At 43.9% G+C, this 22474-nt stretch overlaps 1 protein-coding gene across 6 annotated transcripts in view; it reads left to right on the top strand.

The window, feature by feature from the left end:
• LOC124721389 (F-box/LRR-repeat protein 20) overlaps positions 1 to 22474 on the top strand; it is a 288331-nt gene that overhangs the window by 70361 nt on the left and 195496 nt on the right. The window contains exon 1 of one of the 6 annotated variants that reach the window (XM_047246330.1): positions 8165 to 8185. The exons of the other annotated variants lie outside the window; for them this stretch is intronic. Coding sequence (XP_047102286.1) covers positions 8180 to 8185 — 6 coding nt within the window. The 5' untranslated portion in view covers positions 8165 to 8179. Of the gene's footprint in view, positions 1 to 8164; positions 8186 to 22474 lie in introns of those variants that run through there. 6 annotated transcript variants of the gene reach the window in all.

Genomic DNA, 22474 nt, shown 5'->3' with positions numbered 1-22474 from the left:
GACAACAGCCAAATACCCCTAATTTAAAACAAAGCAATTCTGAATGTTGTTTATACGCAAAAAAAAAGTCTTGTGGCCTTGTCCGGATAGTGTCTGTCCACGGAACGTTCGCATAGGGAACACCGTCCGTGTTTGCCCCCTCCCCCCCCCCCCCCCCCCCCCTCCCCCCCCCCGACGTTAGTACTTTCTACAGGAGGAGGAGGAGAAGAAGATGAACTATCCTGTACTGATATGTTTTTCTGTGCTAGAGATTTTCGCAGTTTGAGAAGAAATTTTCTTCTTTTTTTGTTAGTTTTTTCTTACAACCAGGATTTAAGTTTAGCCAATTTATGAAACCATTGAGGACGCGAATGTCCAAAATAATATAAAGCATGACCCTGGGCCATCTTCTTGTCATACGTTTTATAGTGTAGGCACTTAGTAATTTTTCATTGTGTCTACACCCAACTTAGCTGCAGGATTGTAATTGGTTTCGTTGCTTCACCTTCACGTACGTCCTCTTCGAAATGCACGGTACTCAATAATGTCTCTGCCATACCCTTTTTTGAACGACAGGCTAGTATTGAAGCTGATTTCTGCGGTACGAAGAGTGGCCGGCCGTTGTGGCCGAGCGGTTCTAGGCGCTTCAGTCCGGAACCGCGCTCCTGCTACGATCGCAGGTTCGGATCCTGCATCGGGCATGGATGTGTGTGATGTCCTTGGGTCAGTTAGGTGTAAGTAGTTCTAAGTCTAGAGGACTGATGACCTCAGATGTCAAGTCCCATAGTGCTTAGAGCCACTTGAAACATTTTACAGTAAGAAGAGACTTTGAAGTTACAGTTCTTAATCTCGATGCGACAAATTATGCAGGTAGTTGAGGCAAGTTTTTCTCATTGTTCCAAGGACGGTCGCCTGTTTCCGTTCAAGTGCCTCTGCCAACTCAAATCTTGCGAAGAAATTATTTGTTGTCACATTTCTAACATCCTGGGTAAATTTTCTGTCCGTTCCGACACAATGCTTTTTCCCTGATTTGCTTCTCTAGGCTAGTCTTTGCCCTTTCCTGTGTGCGCATGTATGTTTGTGATATAGTAATTAGTCACCAACGGCGACAGTGTCTTTGTTTATACGGCAACTGCTTCTTTTACAGTACAATGTCCTTCAAGCGGGAAATCCGGGTTCGAGTCCTGGTTCGGCACAATATTCATTTGTCACAAGTAGCTGATGCTTATACATATTCACAAAAATGTGAATTCGTTTCACACGCAGCCCATATAACAGCCAATTTACAGTGCTAATATTATGTCGCCGCTGATGTGCCTCATGGAATTGAATACAGCGTGATATTTCTGTAAAACGGTTCCTACCTGTAGACCTATTGAAGATAGGTGGGCCATGCTCTTTTTTTTCCTTAAATTCACTATTCCCTCATTGTGACCCTTGTAAACTCTTGCAAGTATAAACAGGCCAAGAAAGCACTCAAATTCTTCTCTGTCAAGAGCTACCCATTTGTTCCCGGAAGTAATGTCACCTTCTCTGTTCGTCCACTTCAAAACATTCTGGAAAATGCTGGGCTTCATAAATAATTCAAATGCTGACTGCAACAGTATTTACATTCCTTATAGATTGCCGTGTTGGACCTGGAGCCAACATCAGTATGTTTCGTGCTGGCTGCCTCCCATGTAATCTAACAGGATTTTGCCCCCATGTTCCTTTTCCATTTCTGGGCCTGAAAACAACGAGATTACTATTTTACATTATTATTATTATTATTATTATTATTATTATTATTATTATTATTATTATGAATAGTAGTAGCATTACTGATGTTATGTCATCAGCTTCAGGAACAGTTTCCAAACCTTCAACATCATCATATTCAACTGATGAACTGTCTTCAGAGAAAATAGCGTCAACCATTCATCGCTATCAGACTATATTACACTGAATTCCTCTCCTTCATACAAAATTGCTTGCATTTCAGAAGTACTCAAACATTTTCCATTCATAACGTAATTATGCGACACGCTTAGGCAATACACTATCAACTGCTGAGGCAATACACAACAACAGCTGAGGCAAGAAACTCTTAACAATAGGAACAAAATAACTGGGAAATGTTACTTTCATATTTGCAGGTATTTCGTATAAAGGCTTTTCAACATAACAGTCGTTGCTCTATTTTCATAAAGTTACATTCAAGAAACTAGAAAACAATTTACATTGGTGTCATATTGACCCCAGTGATACTAAGAAGGTTAATTCTACAGGAGACGGCGATACGTAAGTCTTTCTTGCGCCGAAACCATTTAATCGGTGTGTTTTTTGACACACAAGGCTTACGACACCACATGGATGTGCACCATCCTTCACCAATCTCATGAAATGGAACTACTTGATGGTCTGCCGCTTTTTATTCAATGCTTCCTCGTGGACAAGTGGTCTCGCTATTGCATTGATGATACCCTGTCTTACTGTTGTGTTCAGGAGAATGGTGTCACCGAGGCAGTGCACCCAGTGACATGCTGTTTGCATTCACTATCAACGGCATCTCCTCAACAGTCAGAAGCTGTCTTAAAAGATCTTTGTTTGCGAATCTTCTGTTCCGCCTCACATCTTAACGAAGACACAGAGGCAACTACAGCTATGAGGGGGTGGGGATTCTCGGCTAATAAAACTGGTTTCAGATACTCGGTAGAAGAGATCACTTGTATCAGTTTTAATTGTGCTTGTCGAAGTTTTAACGACGGGGACAATATTTTAGATCATAAGGATAATGTGCGCTTTTTGTGCATATTACGAGGGTTGGAACTTCAATAGTGGCATCTATTTATTTACAGCTCGTACAAAATAGATACGTGTTTCAAAGTTTTACTTACCTTCAAAGTAGTCACCAGCATTGTGTATAACCCGTTGCCAGCGATGTGAAAGTCGTAGGATACTCTCAGCAGTGCCAGTTGTGTTGACAGTTCGACCGGCGCGGTCTATTGGCCGACGAATTTGTAGCAGTTCTGAAGCGAATGCCGAAAAGTGTTTCCTTCAGTTTAGAAATCGAGTTGAACTTACGAGGGCTTAAGTCAGGGGAGTGCAGTAGGTGGTATAGCACTTAGCAGCTCCATCAGTCAAACAAATCAGTAACACCAGAATGAGATTTTCACTCTGCAGCGGAGTGTGCGCTGATATGAAACTTCCTGGCAGATTAAAACTGTGTGCCTGACCGAGACTCCAACTCGGGACCTTTGCCTTTCGCGGGCAAGTGCTCTACCAACTGAGCACACAGTTTTAATCTGCCAGGAAGTTTCATATCAGCGCACACTCCGCTGCAGAGTGAAAATCTCATTCTGGAAACATCCCCCAGGCTGTGGCTAAGCCATGTCTCCGCAATATCCTTTCTTTCAGGAGTGCTAGTTCTGCAAGGTTCGCAGAAGAGCTTCTGTAAAGTTTGGAAGGTAGGAGACGAGGTACTGGCAGAAGTAAAGCTGTGAGTACCGGGCGTGAGTCGTGCTTCGGTAGCTCAGTTGGTAGAGCACTTGCCCGCGAAAGGCAAAGGTCCCGAGTTCGAGTCTCGGTCGGGCACACAGTTTTAATCTGCCAGGAAGTTTCAAATCAGTAACAGCTTGCACTGTACGTGCTTGAGCATTGTCGTGCAAAATGATCAGGTCTTGCAGGAAGTGTCATCACTTCTGTCTCTAAGCTGGTCGTAGGTTGTGCTCCAAAAATGAACAGTATGGAGACGGAAGTGATGACACTATCTGCAGGACCTGACCATCGTTTTTCAGGACAATGCTCAAGCACGTACAGTGCAAGCTGTTATTGATTTGTTTGACTGATGGAGCTGCTAAGTGCTATACCACCTACTGCACTCCTCTGACTTAAGCCCTCGTAAGTTCAACTCGATTTCTAAACTGAAGGAAACACTTCAAGTCATTCGCTTCAGAACTGCTACAAATTCGTCGGCCAATAGACCGCGCCGCTCGAACTGTCAACACAACTGGCACTGCTATACTCAATGCTTGTGACTACTTTGAAGGTCAGCAAAACTTTGAAACACGTATCTATTTTGTACGAGCTGTAAATAAATAGTTGCCACTATTAAAGTTCCAACCCTCGTATTTGACTCGAAATTAAGCTGGCTCGCACACCTGAAAGAGCTGCAAACAAAGGGTATCGAATCATTGAATATTTTTAAATACCTCGGCAGAAAGGCGTATGGAGCGGACAGGTCCAGCAGCTTCGTAGGCCATTTTTCAGGTCACGATTGGATTACAGCAGCGTGGTTAATGGAGCAGCACGTACTTTCTACCCCAAGGTGTCAGACCAAGAGGGCAGTCAGGTATCGACCGGAGCCTATCGGACCAGACCAGTTCAGAGTATGTGTGCATAGGGTGATGAACCACCACTTGGAATTAGGTAGCGCCCTGAATATCTTAGCATTGCCTTCGTCATGGGAATTTAGTACGGCGGTCCACACCAACTTTGAGCGGCTATTGCGAAGTCGTCACCGTGCGACCAAGCAATAGCACCTAGTGCCTCATGGATCTGCATATATCAGACCTCCCAATACGCAGCCGGGGGTGAAATGAATTGCCGCTTAGCGTCTTCCAGGAGCTAAAGTGATCTTCAGTTTAACACGTACAAGAAACGTTTTCACGTCTCCTATTTTCTTCAGTTTTAAGCATGTACCATCGTTATATCGTTGTTTATATGGGTGGATCCTAACAAGCGTGTGCCCTCGGTTGTTGATTTATTTTCCGTGGTAGGGGATTTCCAAATACGCATACCAGTACGATATATACAAATTTCGTTCAGTGAACTACAAACGATCCACCAAATTTATCCAGTAGACACTTCGGTGCAAATTATCCAGGACACTTTATAATAGTTCCAAGACCGAGGCAAGGTGGTGATCTTCAGCTGGGTACTTGGACATGTCTGGATACAGTTAAACAACTCAGGCGATAAAGCAACGTGTGGGAATGGTGGTGTAGGTCAATGTGCCGTCCCCTTGCATGCCGTCATCCCATTGTCTGACAAAAGAATCGTGCGTCATTGAGTAACCGGAACAAACTACGGTCAGTCAAATAGACCACGCATGCATGGCGGACTTAATGCCAACCACACAATGGAACGAAGTGCTGGTCACCAGACTGCGCATAGGACATTGCCCACTAACGCACGGTTTCCTCCTCCGACTTGAGGATTGATCACTCTGTGAAATTTGTGGTGTTCCAGTTTCGGTTCAGCATGTTTCAGCTACGTGAGTCTTGTATACTGACACAATGGCAATCCTGGGTTTGGCTTGCGATCTGTCCACGATCCTCGCCGACATCGACACAAGTGTGACACGGGTTTTGGAATTTTGTGAACTGTCTGGTCTCATCCTTAAGGTGCCGCCGCCGCCCCACTTCGGGTGTGCTGAGTGTGTTGGGTCCCTTGCTGTTCATGTTGTATATTAATCACCTTGCGTGCAATATTAATAGTTATCTCAGACATTTTGCAGATTATGCAGTTATCTGTAATGAAGTTCTGGAAGAGGCTGCACAAATGTCGTCAGATATGGATAAGATCTAGAAGTAGTGCACAGATTAGCAACTTGCTTTAAATGTTCATAAATGTAAAATCGTGCTCTTCACAGTACGGAAAAGCGTAGTATCCTGTTAGTATAGTATCAGTGAGCCGCGGTTGGATCGGTCATCTCATACAAATATCTCGGTGTAGCACTTGTAGCGGTATGAAGAGGACGTATCACATAGGCTCAGTCGTGGGTAAAAACAGGTGGAAGACTTTTGTTTATTGGTAGAATAATAGGAAAACGCAAGCAGTCTATAAAGACGATTGCTGACAGATCCCTCTCGCGACCCATCCTAGAATACTGCCCAAGCGTGTGGGACCCGTGCCAAATGGGACTGGCAGGGGATATTGAACATACACAGAGAAGGGCAGCACGATTAGTCACATGGTTTTTTACCCACAGGAGTGTGTCACTGAGATGTTGAGACAACTGAACTAGTAGTCTCGTGAAGATAGACGGAAACTACCCCGAAAACGTCTGCTGAAATAGCTTCAAGAACCGGCTTTAAATGATGACTCTAGGAATATACAACAAGCTCCTACATAACGCCCTCATAGGGATTGTGAGGATAAGATTAGATGATTAGATTTAATTACAGCGTGTAAAGAGGAATTTATACAATCATTTTTCCCGCGCTCCGTACGTGAGTGGAACCGGGTGGGGGGAGAGGCGTGGAGAGGGGGGGGGGGGGAGAATATCAGGTACACTAGAACGCAGTCTCTGTCGTGCAATAGCTGGTCGTTGTGGTCGAGCGGTTCTAGGCGCTTCAGTCCGGAACGTGCTGCTGCTACGGTTGCAGGTTCGAATTCTGCCTCGAGCATGGATGTGTGTGATGTCCGTAGGTTAGTTAGGTTTCAGTAGTTCTAAGTCTAGGCGACTGATGACCTCAGATGTTAAGTCTCATAGTGTTTAGAGCCATTTGAACCACTTGTCGTGCGCTTGTGCTGTAAACGACGTCGTCGTCCCGGTTTCGAGAAAGTCGTGCAGATACCGCGTAAGGGCGCTGATGCCATGTTATTAAGCGCCGACACCCATCATCATCCCTGCTGTCTTCTTCGAGTTTCAACCAACTCTGTTTATAGTTTAATGTGGAGGCGACTGCTTTCTACACTGCTGGCCGTTAAAATTTCAACGAGAAGAAGAATAGCAAGTAATGACTTTTTACCTTTGTGCCGATACAGTATAGTGGGAGGAATACATACATAAATTTGTAGATTATGTAAGGGTATACAGGATGCAAAATGTAGTACACAGAGCTGCCACGCCTGACAGCAGCAACAACGCCTCTAATTCAACTGGGTAGTGCCCAACTGAGGTTGGCCGACAGATAGGGGTACGTCATTCAATTCTGCTTCAGCCACCTGCCAGACTACATCAGCCGTAGTGGCTGACGAGTAGTGGCGTGCCAGTTTCTCGGCAACTTATACCCAATAGTTTTCAGTAGCTGAGATATCTGGAGAACGTGTGAGTCTTCATGTTTTCGCGGCGCAGTGTCATTTCCATTTAATTTCGGGCGTGCAGCCGCGTAAATTCCACTTCTTCTGATATTTCGGCTTTTAAACTCGCAGACCGCGCCACTGTGCATTCGGCCAGCGATACACGAGGAGCCAGAGACATCGATCGGCGGCATACAGGTACAACTTATGAATGAATTAGATCTGTGGTTGCACAATCGGTGCACGCTGGGATGTCGATGTATCATGCGAACTGTACTGTGGCGACGTCTTTGTAAGTTTATTACAGAAAGTGCCGGAAATCATGATTTGTCCAAGCTCAAACCGCCATCTCTGTTAATTAAACTCGTCGCCAACCGAATTTCAGTTGCTTCTTTCACTATTGAGTCCCAGAAAGATGAAGTCCAGGCTGAAATTTCGGCGTTTTCATGTACAGTGCCGGGTGCAAAAAGCCTGCCCCTTTCCACCAGAGTCCGCAGCTCGTGGTCGTGTGGTAGCATTCTCGCTTCCCGCGCCCGGGTTCCCGGGTTCGATTCCCGGCGGGGTCAGGGATTTTCTGTGCCTCGTGATGACTGGGTGTTGTGTGATGTCCTTAGGTTAGTTAGGTTTAAGTAGTTCTAAGTTCTAGGGGACTGATGACCATAGATGTTAAGTCCCATAGTGCTCAGAGCCATTTGAACCATTTTCTTTCCACCAGAAGGTTTGAGAAGACTGAAACCAAGTGGTACGGTTCCTCAGAGGCTTTATGGACTTCCATAGATCCGTAAGAGAGAGATTTCCTATGCGTTAAGTAGTGATTAACATTGGCTCTCCAACCTATGACTGTGCCAAATACTTCACGTCGTTATTAAGCCCTATTGTGTTCATCACATACGCAACTCTGCGGACTTCATTGACAAACTGAAATCACTGAAACTGAAAAGTTCTAATATATTGGTCAGTTTCGATGTACTTCGTTATTCACAAAGGTACCCTTTTCAGCACCATTATCTCTTATCGACATTACCTTTGATAAAGAAGTTTCAGCTTTGTTTAAACATATCATGACCTCCCCATGCTTTTTATTTAATAACGAATTTTTTGAACAGACTGACGGTGTCGCCCTTGGTCACCAACTTATTTACGGAGAACTTCGAGGAAAAGGCGATGGAATGAGCTAGCTTGAACCCCCAGTATTATGGAGGTATGTTGATGACTCAGTTGTTGCGTGGCTCTATGGTGAAGATTAATGATAAGAATTTTTAAACCATCTGAATTCCATCCCAAGAGAAACTCAGTGTACAATGAAAACGGAAAAAGAGGGATGCCTTCCATTTTTTGATGTTTTGGTACTACGCAAAGATGATCGCACTTTGGGGCATTCACTGTATCTGAAACAGATGCACTTGGATTTATATTTACGTGCAAATAGCCGCCACTATCCTTCCCACACGATGAGTGCTCTAAGGACTCTGGTACACAAGCACACATCATTGCTGACGAGAGCAATTTGGAGGACGAGCTTCTACACTTGAAAAGAGTTTCTGAAGGGTTGGGTTGTTTGGGGGAAAGAGACCAAACAGCAAGGTCATCGGTCTCATCGGATTAGGGAAGGACGGGGAAGGAAGTCGGCCGTGCCCTTTCAAAGGAACCATCCCTGCATTTGCCTGGAGCGATTTAGGGAAATCAGGAAAACCTAAATCAGGATGGCCGGACGCGGGATTGAACCGTCGTTCTTCTGAATGCGAGTCCAGTTTGCTAGCCACTGCGCCACCTCGCTCGGTCGAGTTTCTGAAGCCAACGGGTATCCTCCTCAGCAGATACGTAAGGCATTGCGAATGATACCAACGGTGGGCATAAGGAATGCAGTGAGGGAGATGGAAAGTTTTAAGTCATGGCTTTCCTACATATTTGGAAAGCCTATAGTAAAAAATTGGGCGGATCCTCGGCAAACTCAAAGTGATTGTTCGCCTCCATCAAATACTGTGCTTCGGAAGCCTGGGGTTTACGAGATCCCCATGAAGGATGGACAAAACACCGCAGGTACCCCGACTGCTGCAATGTAATAAATCAGCGGTCCAGAGCACAGTATTGACACTACCCACTCTAAGATGTACGAAAATGTCGAAACCTCAGCCTCAACTTAATCTTTCTGAGACTCAGTAGTAAAAGAAGAAATTGAAATTCACTTTGACGACGAATTTAATTGAGATGGCGGCTTCAGTTTGGATAAATAATGGAATTCCGCAATTTTCTGTAATTAACAAAGACGTTGCCACAATACAACTCACAGTAACACATTAGTATCGCAGCGTTATGTATATGTTGCACGTATATGGCACCGATCAACGTCTCTGGCGCCTTGTGCATCTATGGCCGCATGCGCAGTGGCGCGGCCCGCGAGTTTATAAGGACGGAGCGAGTGCTGGAGCGCCAGTCATTCGGCTCACTCTGAAGATGGCTGAACTATACACAGCCGAAATATCAGAAGAAGTGGAATTTACGCGGGTGTACGCCCGAAATTTAGTGACCATCTGGAAAACGTGTTGGCCAGGACAACAGTCGAACACCCTCTGTATCGAGGTAGGTGAGGACAGCATGGGCAGCTTGAGGACTTGCCTCACCATGCTAAAAGCGTCAGAGAGACTGCGAAGATAGGACGTAGCCACAGCAAATATGCATGCCATCTTAGTATCCTACGTAACGTGACCAGCGGTATCGCGGAACGATAAACTACAGTCTCAATAGGTAACGATCCTACCTCCGTTGAATTCAGACAGGTGCTGATGGACGTTTCTCCTTCCTACACGAGGCAAAGCACGATCTTCTCACAATCACAGTATTCAATTGCGATTTCTGATTGAGAGCCCGCTGCGTAATCTATCCTTCCACGGTGTGGCAATATCAATGGCCAGCAGTGCAGAAGATATGTGAATTCATGGACTCTGATGACAGCGCCCTGGTAATTAACGACCCTAATTTTAAGATTTTTACCCTCCACAATTGCTAGTCAGTTGGTTGTTTTTGTGGTGTTCAGTTCGAAGACTGGTGTGATGCAGATGTCCATGCTATTCTATCCTGTGCAACCCTCTTCATCTCCGAATAACTACTGCAACCTACAACCTTTTGAATCTGCTTACTTGGACTCCCTTATAATTTTTACTCCCAACACTTCCCTGTAGTACTAAATTGGTGATCCCTTGACGTCTCAAAATTTGTTCTACCAACCGATCCCTTCCTCTAGTCAGGTTGTGCCACAAATTTCTTTTCTCCCCAATTCTTTTCAGTTCCTTCTCACTAGTTATGTTATCTACCCATCTAATCCTCAGCATTCTTCTGTAGCACTACATTTCGAAAGCTTCTTTTCTCTTCTGGTCTAAACTGTTTATTGCCCATGTTTCACTTCCATACATGGCTACACTCCATACAAACCCTTCCAGAAAAGACGCCGTGGCACGTAAATCTATATTTGATGGCAATAAATTTCTTTTCTTCACAAACGATTTTCTTGCCATTGCCAGTCTGCATTTTACGTCTTCAGTACTTCGCCCATCATCGGTTATTTTGGAGCCTAAATAGCAAAACTCGATTATTACTACTTAAAATGTCTCGTTTCCTAATCTGATTCCCCCAGCATCACCTGATTCAATTGGACTACATTCCGTTATCTTTGCTTTTGTTGTTGTTCATTTTATATGGTTTTTTCAGGATACAGTCATTCCGTTCAATTGTTCTTCCAAGTCCTTTGCTGTCTCTGACAGAATTGAAATGTCATCTCCAAATCTCAAAATTTTCATTTCTTCTTCTTGAACTTGAATCCATACTCCAAATCTTTCTTTGGTTTCCGTTATTATTTGCTCAGTGTATAGACTGAATATCAGGGATTCTACAACCTTGTCACACTCCCTTCTCAACCACTGCTTCCTTTTCGTGCCCCTCGACTCTTTAAACTGCCGTCTGGTTACTGTAAGAGTTGTAAATAGCCGTTCGCTCCCTGCGTTTTACCGCTGCTACCTCCAGAATTTCAAAGAGTGTGTTCCAGTCCACATTATCAAAAGCTTTCTCTGCGTCTACAAATGCTTTAAACATAGGACTGCCTTTGTTTAGCCCATCTTCTAAGGTAAGTCGTAAGGCTAGTGTTGCCTCGCGTCATCCTACATTTCTCCGGAATCGAAACTGACCCTCCCCGAGTTCTTCTTCTGCCAGTTTTTCCATTCTCCTGCAAAGAATTCGTGTTAGTGTTTTGGAAATTATTTGGTTATATTCATGTAAATTGGTTTATTGGGTAGTGGCTTTTCGCCTGTGCACTTCTTAATTCCGCAGCATCTACAGTCCATGAAAAAGTGCGTTCCACGTGTATTCTGCTACTGGAGTGGTCGTTCTCGTTTTACGGTCCACTGTTCAAACGTGACCTATCCAGGATCACTTCATAAGTCCACACCGTTTATTTCAGGTTAAGGTATCTACAGTCGAATCCTTCGCAGGAACGATGAAGTGTTTCGTTTAGACTCTCCACTCTGCTCCAAATAAGAGTACCCGATCGGTCCGTATATTGTGTCCGACATGAGCGACGATCTGTACCGACTGAAACCTGTGCGCTGGGAAAGGGTCTTCCGCATGAGGGATGATTTCTCCAGAGGTAAACACAGATAGGGTATAAGGATCTTTCTCTTCCCCGTGACGCTGGTCCCTTAAGAGGGCGATGACTTCAGAGCTGCCTGCAAGAAGTATTTGTTTCGTATCCACGTGTGGCTGTCCATACCATCTGTGCTGCCTGAGCAACAGATGGCTCACTCTGGCTTATTACGTGGAGATCTCAGAAAGTACGGTTCACACGTCGTTCGCCGCTAAGACAATTGCGCAACAAGAGTTGAGCGTTGCCATAAGAGAGACCTGCAGACACAATTCTGCTGCGGTGTGGTACTGATAGCAGATGCATCGTATTTGACAGTGCGGGGGTGAAATGGCGCGGCAACCGGAGACATACTCCAAAGGTGAAGTACATGGGACAACTCGACTCTTGTGGTTAAAATTGCACACAGATTAATAGTGAAGTTCGGGTGGTATGTGGACCAAATGGAATGTCGCTTCCAGACGTGGATGATGCTGTTCGGAGAAGACCAGATCATGCACTGTGCAGTTTCCATCTTTACGGAAAGCTAAACAACATTTTTGGGGAAAGAGATTTTCCAACTAAAAGGATATTCACACAGCGGTTCTCAAATGGCTTCATGGCCAAGGAGCGGATTTATGTCGTCGATTGGTAGAACGTTTCGACCGTTGTTTGCAGAGATCTAGTGACCGTATTGGAAAATAGTGTCGTGTAGCTGTGTTATTTTGAAGTGCAGTATAGCATTCAATGGAAGTTACTTGGCTTGCCGTAGCGATGTGTAACTAACTTTTCTAAGTCCTCTTGTATAAGCATGAGACAATACCTAGACATAATCGTTGGAACCATTCTGCCATTCGTCATACAAAACTTTTAGAGCAGGATTCTGTGCGCATCACGTCGGAATAAGTAGAAACAGGGCAGATTCAGCATATGGCTTTCGCAACAGAAGCACACCTTCCTTCAACCGAACCACCTGCGTAATTTTCATCGGCAAGCTCCTTGGAAAAAAAAATCTCTGCGACGGTCTGGACGAGCAGTATGGCGCCTGGCAGATTCACTCTGCCAGCAGCGATACTACATGTATAGATGTAAGGAAATGTTAGTACGGGGTTAATTACCATTGTTGCTGGTCACTGGCGAGGTCTCCTGGGTCAGCTTTAGCGTCAGCGCACTTGTAATATGTCAAAGTGGTTACCAGAGATGTCAAGATGATCATAAAAGCGATCGCTCAGTGTAGAAAGTACTGTAGTTTTGCGCGCGCGCGGGTGTGTATGTGTGTGTGTGTGTGTGTGTGTGTGTGTGTGTGGTGTGTGTGTGTGTGTGTGGTTGTTTGTTTGTTTGTTTGTCTTCCCTATCGCTGCCGGTGGTTTATGGCCTGTGTGAGCACAGCTGACAGCTGACGTTGCCAGTTAGATTTGCTGCAATACAGGGATTTGCCGATATTGCGTTGTCTGAGTACTTCATTTAAGCTTGTCATAGGTGGGTAAGACACACTGCGGAAAAGTGTTTTCGGGCGATTGTGCTGCTACCTGTGGTTATGATCGTAGTTTTCTCCAGATTTGGGATGAAAAGGTTGTTCGAATGTCTAAAGTTACTGTACAGTCATGTGTCGAGTTTCCACGTGGGTCCCGAGGAGGATTTCATTGTGTGTGTCTGCGGTGCGTGCATATCGTGAAATATTGCTTCTGATTCGCCGGCCGCAGTGGCCGAGCGGTTCTAGGCGCTACAGTCTGGAACCGCGCGACCGCTACGGTCGCAGGTTCGAATCCTGCCTCGGGCATGGATGTGTTTGATGTCCTTCGGTTAATTAGGTTTAAGTAGTTCTAAGTTCTAGGGAACTGATGACCTCAGAAGTTAAGTTCCATAGTGCTCAAAGCCAATTTTTTTTTTTTTTTCCTTCGCTCTGTATGACCTGCAGGAGGCGCTAATGGGTTGAAGCTGCGAAACCCCAGACTGGTGCAGGGTATGTCATCATTAGTCTAATAAGAATCATGTACCTGGACCTCACCACCCTCGTATTTAGTGTTCTTTGCCTGTTAAGCATTGGATAGTTTTCTGAGCGTCGTCAGTTCTCTGTTGGTGACGTGTTGTATGTGTTTCGCCAACTTAGTTTCCGGTAAAGCTAGACAGAAAGGTACGTGACTAGCTCATGGAATAATATTGGGCGTGTGTAGTGTTATTTGTCTGGTGTTTGTACAGTTTCGGTCTGCGTGTGAACAGAGTTGTTTCGCACTTATCAACGCTGGCACTGACACACCATCTCTCCACTCGATGCTCGACAGTTGAGTGTGCTGTCTATAGTCGTGAGATACAGTTCAGTGGTTTTTCATCATGTGTCGTCGTGATATCGTTAATGCATGGTGTTCTATGGCTTGTTTACCATCTCGTGTTGATTAATTGCCTTGAATGTGAGTGGTGAAACTTCTGTTTGTGAAATATTGAGTGTGTGGGACACGAGTCCGTCAGGGAAACGTGCATCGATGATTGCGGATGGCATGCGTCTCTGCTACGCTTATATGCATACTTTCCTTACCAAATTACGTTACCGCAACGCCACCAGGCAGCGTTCACTATCGCGGTGGGCGCTAGGCACTGGTCATAATGTTACGTCTCATCTGTGTACATTTTTTCGTCCACCCCCACCCACCCACACACACACACACACACACACACACACACACACACACACACAAAATTTGTGAGCGTAATATGTACAATTGCCATTTGCAGTCGGCAAAAAATAAGGTTCTTAGTCCAACGCCGTAAAATTAAAATATTTTTAAGAAACGTGGTTCACACCTCATCTTTTCCTGATTATAAACGCAGTACTATTCTCGGAGATAATAATACTTTGTGCTACGTGAACTATTCTAAAATAAAAAGTGTGATATCCGTTCACTGTCTTTCGTCAAATGAACTCCTACGGTTTCATCAAAACGACGATACTACCCAAAATAACTGTTCGGAATGCACTAGTCGGTAGCTCGGCGTGTGCTGTGCAGCTTTACCCCGATGAAACAACCGGCTCTTACTTTTCGCCGGCCGGGGTGGCCGAGCGATTCTAGGCGCTACAGTCTGGAACCGCGCGACCGCTACGGTCGCAGGTTCGAATCCTGCCTCGGGCATGGATGTGTGTGATGTCCTTAGGTTAGTTAGGTTTAAGTAGTTCTGAGTTCTAGGGGACTGATGACTTCAGAAGTTAAGTTCCATAGTGCTCAGAGCCATTTGAACCATCTTACTTTTCATCCAGTCGGCCTCGGACTTGCTCGTGGAAGTAGAGGAGAAGTCAGTAGTAGTCCACTAGTTGGAAACTCCAAGATATTCGTTAATTAACCGCATCTGTTGACCAACTCTAATCGGAGGTACTCTTATTTGTATTGAAAACAGAGGGGAATGTCATATTCTGCTGGAATACGAGGCTATGTGGGACTCACAGGAAGCTTACTGGTACACACCGCTACGGTGTGTGTGTGTGTGTGTGTGTGTGTGTGTGTGTGAGAGAGAGAGAGAGAGAGAGAGAGAGAGAGAGAGAGCGGCCATTGACAAAGGAAGATGAGCTGCGCCATTTTTGTACAGTTGCTTGCTAAAGTTAAACGAACGGTGCTACCATTTACTGTACGTTTGGTTTCTTTTGCCTCAGGGTGCTTGCTAAAGAGGAAGGCGGGCATCTTTAGCTTCGAGGAAGGTTATTTGCGGAATTCGGCGAGGCAGTGTGGAATAAGGCTGCTGAAAATACTTCTTTCGTGCAGCACGTTTCTTCTAAGAATCTTAACAACAGAATTAACATTTCTTGTGGTTTTCTTTTGACAAGGCCAGATGTTACAATTACGAATAAATGTCATTGTTAAGTATGAATATAATTATTGGTTCGTGCGGATGAGATTCCTCCTGAAAATTTATTACGATGGTAGTAGCCTCGTTTGTACCTCCCGCACTTGTTAGGTGTGACCTTTAGTGTCGTCCCTTCGTCTTCTTCAGATACATCATTTTCAAGTAGAATTTTTGTGATAGATTTGTTCATTAATCGTTGGGAAATCCTTTGATGGGCTGTATCTTAAACTATGTGGACTGCTGTGGTGATAGTGTTGCCGTTGGTACAGAGCGCGAACGTGTGCGCAGTGGTTCAAATGGCTCTGAGCACTATGGGACTTAAATTCTAAGGTCATCAGTCCCCTAGAACTTAGAACTAATTAAACCTAACTAACCTAAGGACATAGCACACATCCATGCCCGAGGCAGGATTCGAACCTGCGACCGGAGCGGTCGCGTGGTTCCAGACTGTAGCGCCTAGAACCGCTCGGCCACCCTGGCCGGCGTGAACAGTGGTAACAATTGTTGTTGTTGTTGTTGTTGTTGTTGTTGTTTAGCGCCCAGAATTTTACGTTTAGTTTAACAAAACAGCCTTGTGGCATGCATGTAGATATTTCTGCGTCAGTCGCTATGGTGAAAAAATTGTTTAATACACTCTCGGCGCGTCAGATACTTGCTATTTCGACTTCCCAAAATTATTTTTTACCGTATTTCTTTTTAGAACCCCTATACTACATTGCTGTGCAGCGTTTCAATATACACTGAGGTGACAAAAACCATGAGATAGTGATTCGCACATATGCAGATGGCGGTAATATCGCGTACACACAGTATAAAAGGGCAGTGCATTGACGGAGCTGTCCTCTGTACTTAGGTGATTCATGTGAGGTTTGCGACGTGATTATGGTCGCAAGACTGGAATTAACAGACTTCGAACGCGGAATGGTAGATGGAGCTAGACGCATGAGGGCATTCTATTTCGGAAATAGTTAAGGAACTCAATATTCCTAGGTTCACAGTGCCAAGAGTGTGCCGAATATGCCAGATTTCAGGCTTTAACCTTCACCACGAGCAACGCAGTGGTCGGAGACCTTCACTTAACGACCGAGAGCAGCGGCATTTGAGTAGAGTTGTCACTGCTAACAGACAAGCAAAACTGCGTGAAATAACCGCAGAAATCAATGTGGGACGTAAGACGAATGTATCCGATACGACAATGCGGCGAAACCTGGCGATAATGGTCTGTGGCAGCAGAAGACTGACGCGAGTGCCTTTGCTAATAGCATGACATCGCCTGCTTCACCCCTCTCGGGCTCGTGGCCATATCGGTTGGAGTCTAGACGACAGGAAAACAGTGACCTGATAAGATGAGTCCCAATTTCAGTTGGCACGAGCTGGTAGTAGGTTTTGAGTATGGAGCAGACCCCACGAAGCCATAGACCCAAGCTGTCAACAAGGCACTGGGCAAGCTTATGGTGGCTGCATAGTGATGTGGGCTGTGTTTACACGAATGGACTTGGTCCTCTGCTCCAACTGAACCGATCATTGAGTTGAAATGGCTGTCTTCGGCTTCTTGTAGACCATTTGCAGCCATTCATGGACTTAGCTCCGAAACAACGATGGAATTTTCAGCGGGCCACAATTGTAAGCGATTAGTTTTAAGAACATCAGGAGAATTCGAGCGAATGATTCGACCATCCAGATCGCCCGTCATGAATACCATCGGTCATTTATGGGACATAACTGAGAGGTCAGTTCTTGCACAAAATCCTGCGCCGGCAACACTTTTCGCAATTATTGACGGCTGTAGATGCAGCGTCACTCAATATTGATGCAGGGGCATCCAACGACTTTTTTTTTTTTGAAAAGGAACTCACCACCATTTGACTGTTTTATTGTTTGTTTAAGTCCAACCCATTTTTCGGCCTTTTATGCAATTTTCAAGTATTTTATGTCTTCGACATATATTGCACGACAATTAACATGTTGTCAAGCTCAAAGTTTGCCATAAATTAAGAAAAATATTGACCAGCTTTGAGCTTGACAACATGTTATGTGTCGTGCAATATATGTTAAAGACATAAAATAACATACTTGAAAATGGCATAAAAGGCCGAAAAATGGGTTGTACTTAAATAAACAATAAAACAGTTTAATGGCGGTGTGTTACATTGTACGACTGTTGCTCAACAACATCAAAAACTGTTTCCAACGACTTGTTGAAACCATGCCATGTCGATTTGGTGCACTACGCCGGGCGAAAGGAAGTCCGACAACATATTAGCAGGCATCCAATGACTTTTGTCACCTCAGTGCAGTACTGAGCAGCTTCCCGCTCACTTTTACGACTTTCAGTGCACAAAACACTTCTTTACTCCATAACGTGATCTGAACATTGATAAAGTTATTACAGTATATCAAGCATGGAAGCTGCGGCCGAAAACATGAGATTAGAAAACCTTTATTTGCCTTCAAACAAATCATCTGCCTCAGTACACTTTTGGCTGGGTGACCTTTGGGGTTTTCCAGTGGATCTGCCGCTTCACGCAATACTGGTTCTTGGAACTTTGCAAGTAGGCTTCCACAGTATAGTTGTCTATTTTCAAGCGTATGCCAATTCAGGTTTCTCAGCATTTCGCTGACGCTCCTCCGTGAGTCAGACAAACTGTGACAATTCGTGCTGCCCTATGTGTGTACCGAGTGTTTTACGAACAGTCTTCTTTGTCGTGTGACTGCATTTTCTTTGCATCCTATCAGCAAATGAGTCTGCTAACTCAGCTGCAAATTCTGTGCAAGAAATGACTGGAATTCTATCGGATCATCGAGCCTTGTGGAAGGCTGTATCGCCAATTTTGTTTCCGTCCCGAAAGAGTCTGAACCAGTCGTAAATACACAGCTTCTGTTCTTTACGTTTGGGCTTTCATCACTGGTGTGTTTGTCGTGGCATTTTTGTAATTTCCAAAAAAAAATTGATGTTTCCTAGTTGCTTCATTGCGTTATGACAAGGACTTTAGACGCGGTACACTCGACAAGTCGCAGTATATAAATCTGCTTCAGCTTAAGAGATCCACACAAGACATGAACGGTGACGCGAACGTGGACTTATAAGAACGTGAATGTGACTCCCAGATTGGCTGATGACGCTCAGTAACAATTAACGCGGGGCTCGATAGCCAGCGTTATCTATGTCAGCTACGTTTTCTATCGACAGTGTACGATTGTTGAGACGTCGATTGATTCAAAAGCTCTTAACGCGTTGAAGAGAGATCTTGAAAGTACTGGATTTCCTCCTAGACAAAAATCATTGAGAAGCTTTGATCGTTTCTGAGCAATTGATATCTGTGCGGGAATCAAACAAAGATTCTCAAATTGAGAAATCAGCACGTTACAAAATATGCTGTATGTGCGCACAAAACATAAATAGGATCAAGATTCTATTTGTTACTTACGCGCCCCCCATATTTTCCAAGTTCATTTCAAAGTTCTCATTTCTACATTGACGAGTGCAGATGCACACAGACATTAGAGTGTTTCACAATCCTTCTTACAGGCTTCTAGTGCGTGTGAATCGGACTTACTACTACTTTAACAATAAATCCATGCCCATAAATGTAACATTTGGATATACAATAAGTTTGAAGATATGCTCACTCAAATATCTCCCGCTTCACGATACGCACACAAACTCAGCAGAGGGCGCCTTGGTCAGATCAGTCCTTGTTATGACATCACGTACAATTTTCTACTAAAATAAGGGCTGCGGGAAACTGGTACGTTCGTAACCAGGAGGGTTGACTATCGTGCTCAGAGGACGTGCCGTGCTCTTGACTTTGAAGAAGACTTCCTTCGTTCACGTAGAAAAGTACCTGACGACGACTATGGAAACATCATGCCGTGCGCTCCTACTCGGCACGCAGCTCAGAGCTCATTATCACCACTATGTGCGTACAGTCAAGCGGGAAATATGACCCGATCTTCAAACTTACTTTACATCTAAACTATAAATTTCCTGACGCGAGTTCCGTATCTAAAACTTATCTACTAACTCCCTTTGTAACACCATTATCGATATTACCTATATTTGTCTTATCTAACTTCTTTGTCTGCTTTTACTTAATGTGATTTCTGTATCAACGAGCTCTTTGATGTAACATATATGTAAACATTCCATTCATTATTAATGCCAATTCATGTCAGTGTAATTAATCTATGGACATAATTTTAAAAATATTGTTCTGACTTTACTTGTAATACTGTTTTATGCATAGAGAAAGTAGGTTGATAATCATGTAAAACTTGGAGGGAAGTCCATCTGCAACAAAACTGACATGGCGGAAATAGAAAAGATGGATCTGGCGGTCTAACTCCTAGGCTCCTTCGTGGCAAGAATTAGTCGGTGGCTAGGAGGCAACGTGTTCCAACCTTGTGAGCTGAACGAGGCTAGAATAACAGCAAGATCATATTATATAGCTTCGGATGTGAAGTAATTTGGCTTATTATTCATGGCGTCCTTTGGTTAGCTCTGTACTACGAAAATCCTAGGCTAAGAAGAGAATTTTCAGAACATGTTACACAGCAAGAGCCATGTACACTTTGACCGCCTTTTTTGAAAAGTCACAGGAGATCGACGCTGCCACCACCTTCATCTCAAATTATCAGCTGAGTACTGTATAACTGCATGGACCAGAAGAATACTGAAGATTAGATGGGTAGATCACATAACAAATGAGGAAGTATTGAATAGGATTGGGGAGAAGAGAAGTTTGTGGCACAACTTGACTAGAAGAAGGGATCTATTGGTAGGACATGTTCTGAGGCATCAAGGGATCACCAGTTTAGTATTGGAGGGCAGCGTGGAGGGTAAAAATCGTATAGGGAGACCAAGAGATGAATACACTAAGCATATTCAGAAGGATGTAGGTTGCAGTAGGTGCTGGGAGATGAAGCAGCTTGCAAAGGATAGAGTAGCATGGAGAGGTGCATCAAACCAGCCTCAGGACTGAAGACCACAACAACAACAACAACAACAACAACAACAAACTAACTTATGTTAAGAAAAACACGTACACCCATGCCCGAGGGAGGACTCGAACCTCCGGCGGGAGGGGCCGCACCGTTCCTGGCATGGCGCTTCAAACCGCGCGGCTCATAATCTTTCAGTGAGCCTAAGTTTTGAAGTAATTTATGTATTTTTTAATAAAAGGATAGTTAAAGTTTCACTAAAGTATAATTGCGAAGAAAAGATTAAAGTATGTAGCTTAAAGTTTGTCCTTGTTGAAATGTCATCACAGTATTACAGGTATCTGCAAAAACTGTGATAATTCATAAAAGTTACTGGGTAGTAGACTTGAAGGACCAGCTTAAGGGTTATTCACTGTACAGCTTAGGAACTAACGTTATTTACTTTTTCTGAGTCTACTGGTAGGTTGGACTCTGGGTGTCCATGTTAAATGTTGAATCAGATTTCGATTTCGTATTACAATATTAATGAAGTGCATTTTCCAGTTGTCTAATATTTGTGAACTGTGGTAAGCAGATAACTACAACTATTCAAACTGTACTAGATCCAGGTATCACATGTCCCATTAGAGTTAAATAGTACAAGGAAGTGAATGCTCATTAAGAATACAAATAATAATCATTAAAAATAATTACCTGAAAACCATTTCACTGACAGCATTTCCCAGTAATTCAAGTAATAAAAGAAACTCATCTCCAAGTTATTAGTGCTCCATCATAGGCAAATCATTTTACTTGTAATGATCATTACTTTGCTGCTTTATTACACAGATGGTGTTTTTGAGAGCCAGTGGTTGTAAGAACGGTTAATATTTCTGCTGTGTTGTTAATGCCAACTGCTGTTACACTAAAATGAACTTTTCACTCTACAGCGGAGTGTGCGCTGATATGAAACTTCCTGGCAGATTAAAACGGTGTGCCGGACCGAGTTAGAGTCTCGGTCCGGCACACCGTTTTAATCTGCCAGGAAGATTCTTACTGTTACACTAATTGCTAAAGTATACTTCCGTCTTCTGTATTATTTGCGAAACAGAATTTTAGTATCAGGCATAGACGATCTCAATTGCTAACTTTGCCGAATTAGACTGGCGACCGTTCTCTTTTTACGTAATTGCAGTTCACTTATAACTGATAGAATCTTGTTTCGAAACTCGTTTATTCTTCCATTGTTTCCTTTCAATTGAAGTATTTCGAGAAACTAAAACCGTCAGATACCTTTCAAACACGCATGTTCACGGTCAAATTACAATCCTTTCACAGGAGTGACAATATCGATTTATTGCTCATTTAGCAGTAGCCGATAGTGTTTCACCTTCGACAATTTCTCCAAGCCTGTAACACGAACTGTTAAGCACTCTGTAGAGTTATGGTAGCGATTTATTAACCACTGATGTGACATTTGTAGACACTTCAGTTAATATATCGTACCAAAAGTGACTAGTTATTTTATATCCTTTTAACGTGCTGGTGTCTTAAAACGTCATATTTCCACACTTTGCAGGTTCTAACACCTTCCCCACAAATACGGCGCTTTAACACTAAACTGTGTTCCAGCATTGCTTCTCCTCAGGTAACCTGTGATGTAGAAAGCGATTTTGCATCGTTCTGGTTCACGTTGCGTAGCACTCTGCAGACATCCAATAGGACTCAATAAATTTTTGACGCACGTGCAACGTGAAATTGCACGTTGGACAATGCGTGGCGCTTCTCGACATCTCTCCTCGATCACTGGTTAATTCACAGAGTCTTTGAGACGCACCTAGCTTGTTACAGATTCTGCATTTAGAAGTGAGCATCATTTTTTTTTTTTTTTCATTTGGACAACTGATATTGGCTTTATTTTGATAGCGGGCCGAGCAGCGGCTCCTTGCTTTCCGCCTGTTTCCGTTATGCAATGCGGTCGAACTTGAGGCCTTTCTGTACCATCGTCTTACATATCTTATGCCGTCCTCACATGTGATGTGAAATGTAACGTGGATCAGGAGGAGGAGTAGTTTCGTGACGTAATTGCGTGAAATTCCACGTTGCGAAGCATTCACGCACATGAAGAAC

This window comes from Schistocerca piceifrons, chromosome X (assembly GCF_021461385.2).
Source record: "Schistocerca piceifrons isolate TAMUIC-IGC-003096 chromosome X, iqSchPice1.1, whole genome shotgun sequence".
Lineage (NCBI taxonomy): Eukaryota > Metazoa > Arthropoda > Insecta > Orthoptera > Acrididae > Schistocerca > Schistocerca piceifrons.
Note: the sequence above shows the minus strand (reverse complement) of the source record. Positions and strands in the feature narration are given on the sequence as shown.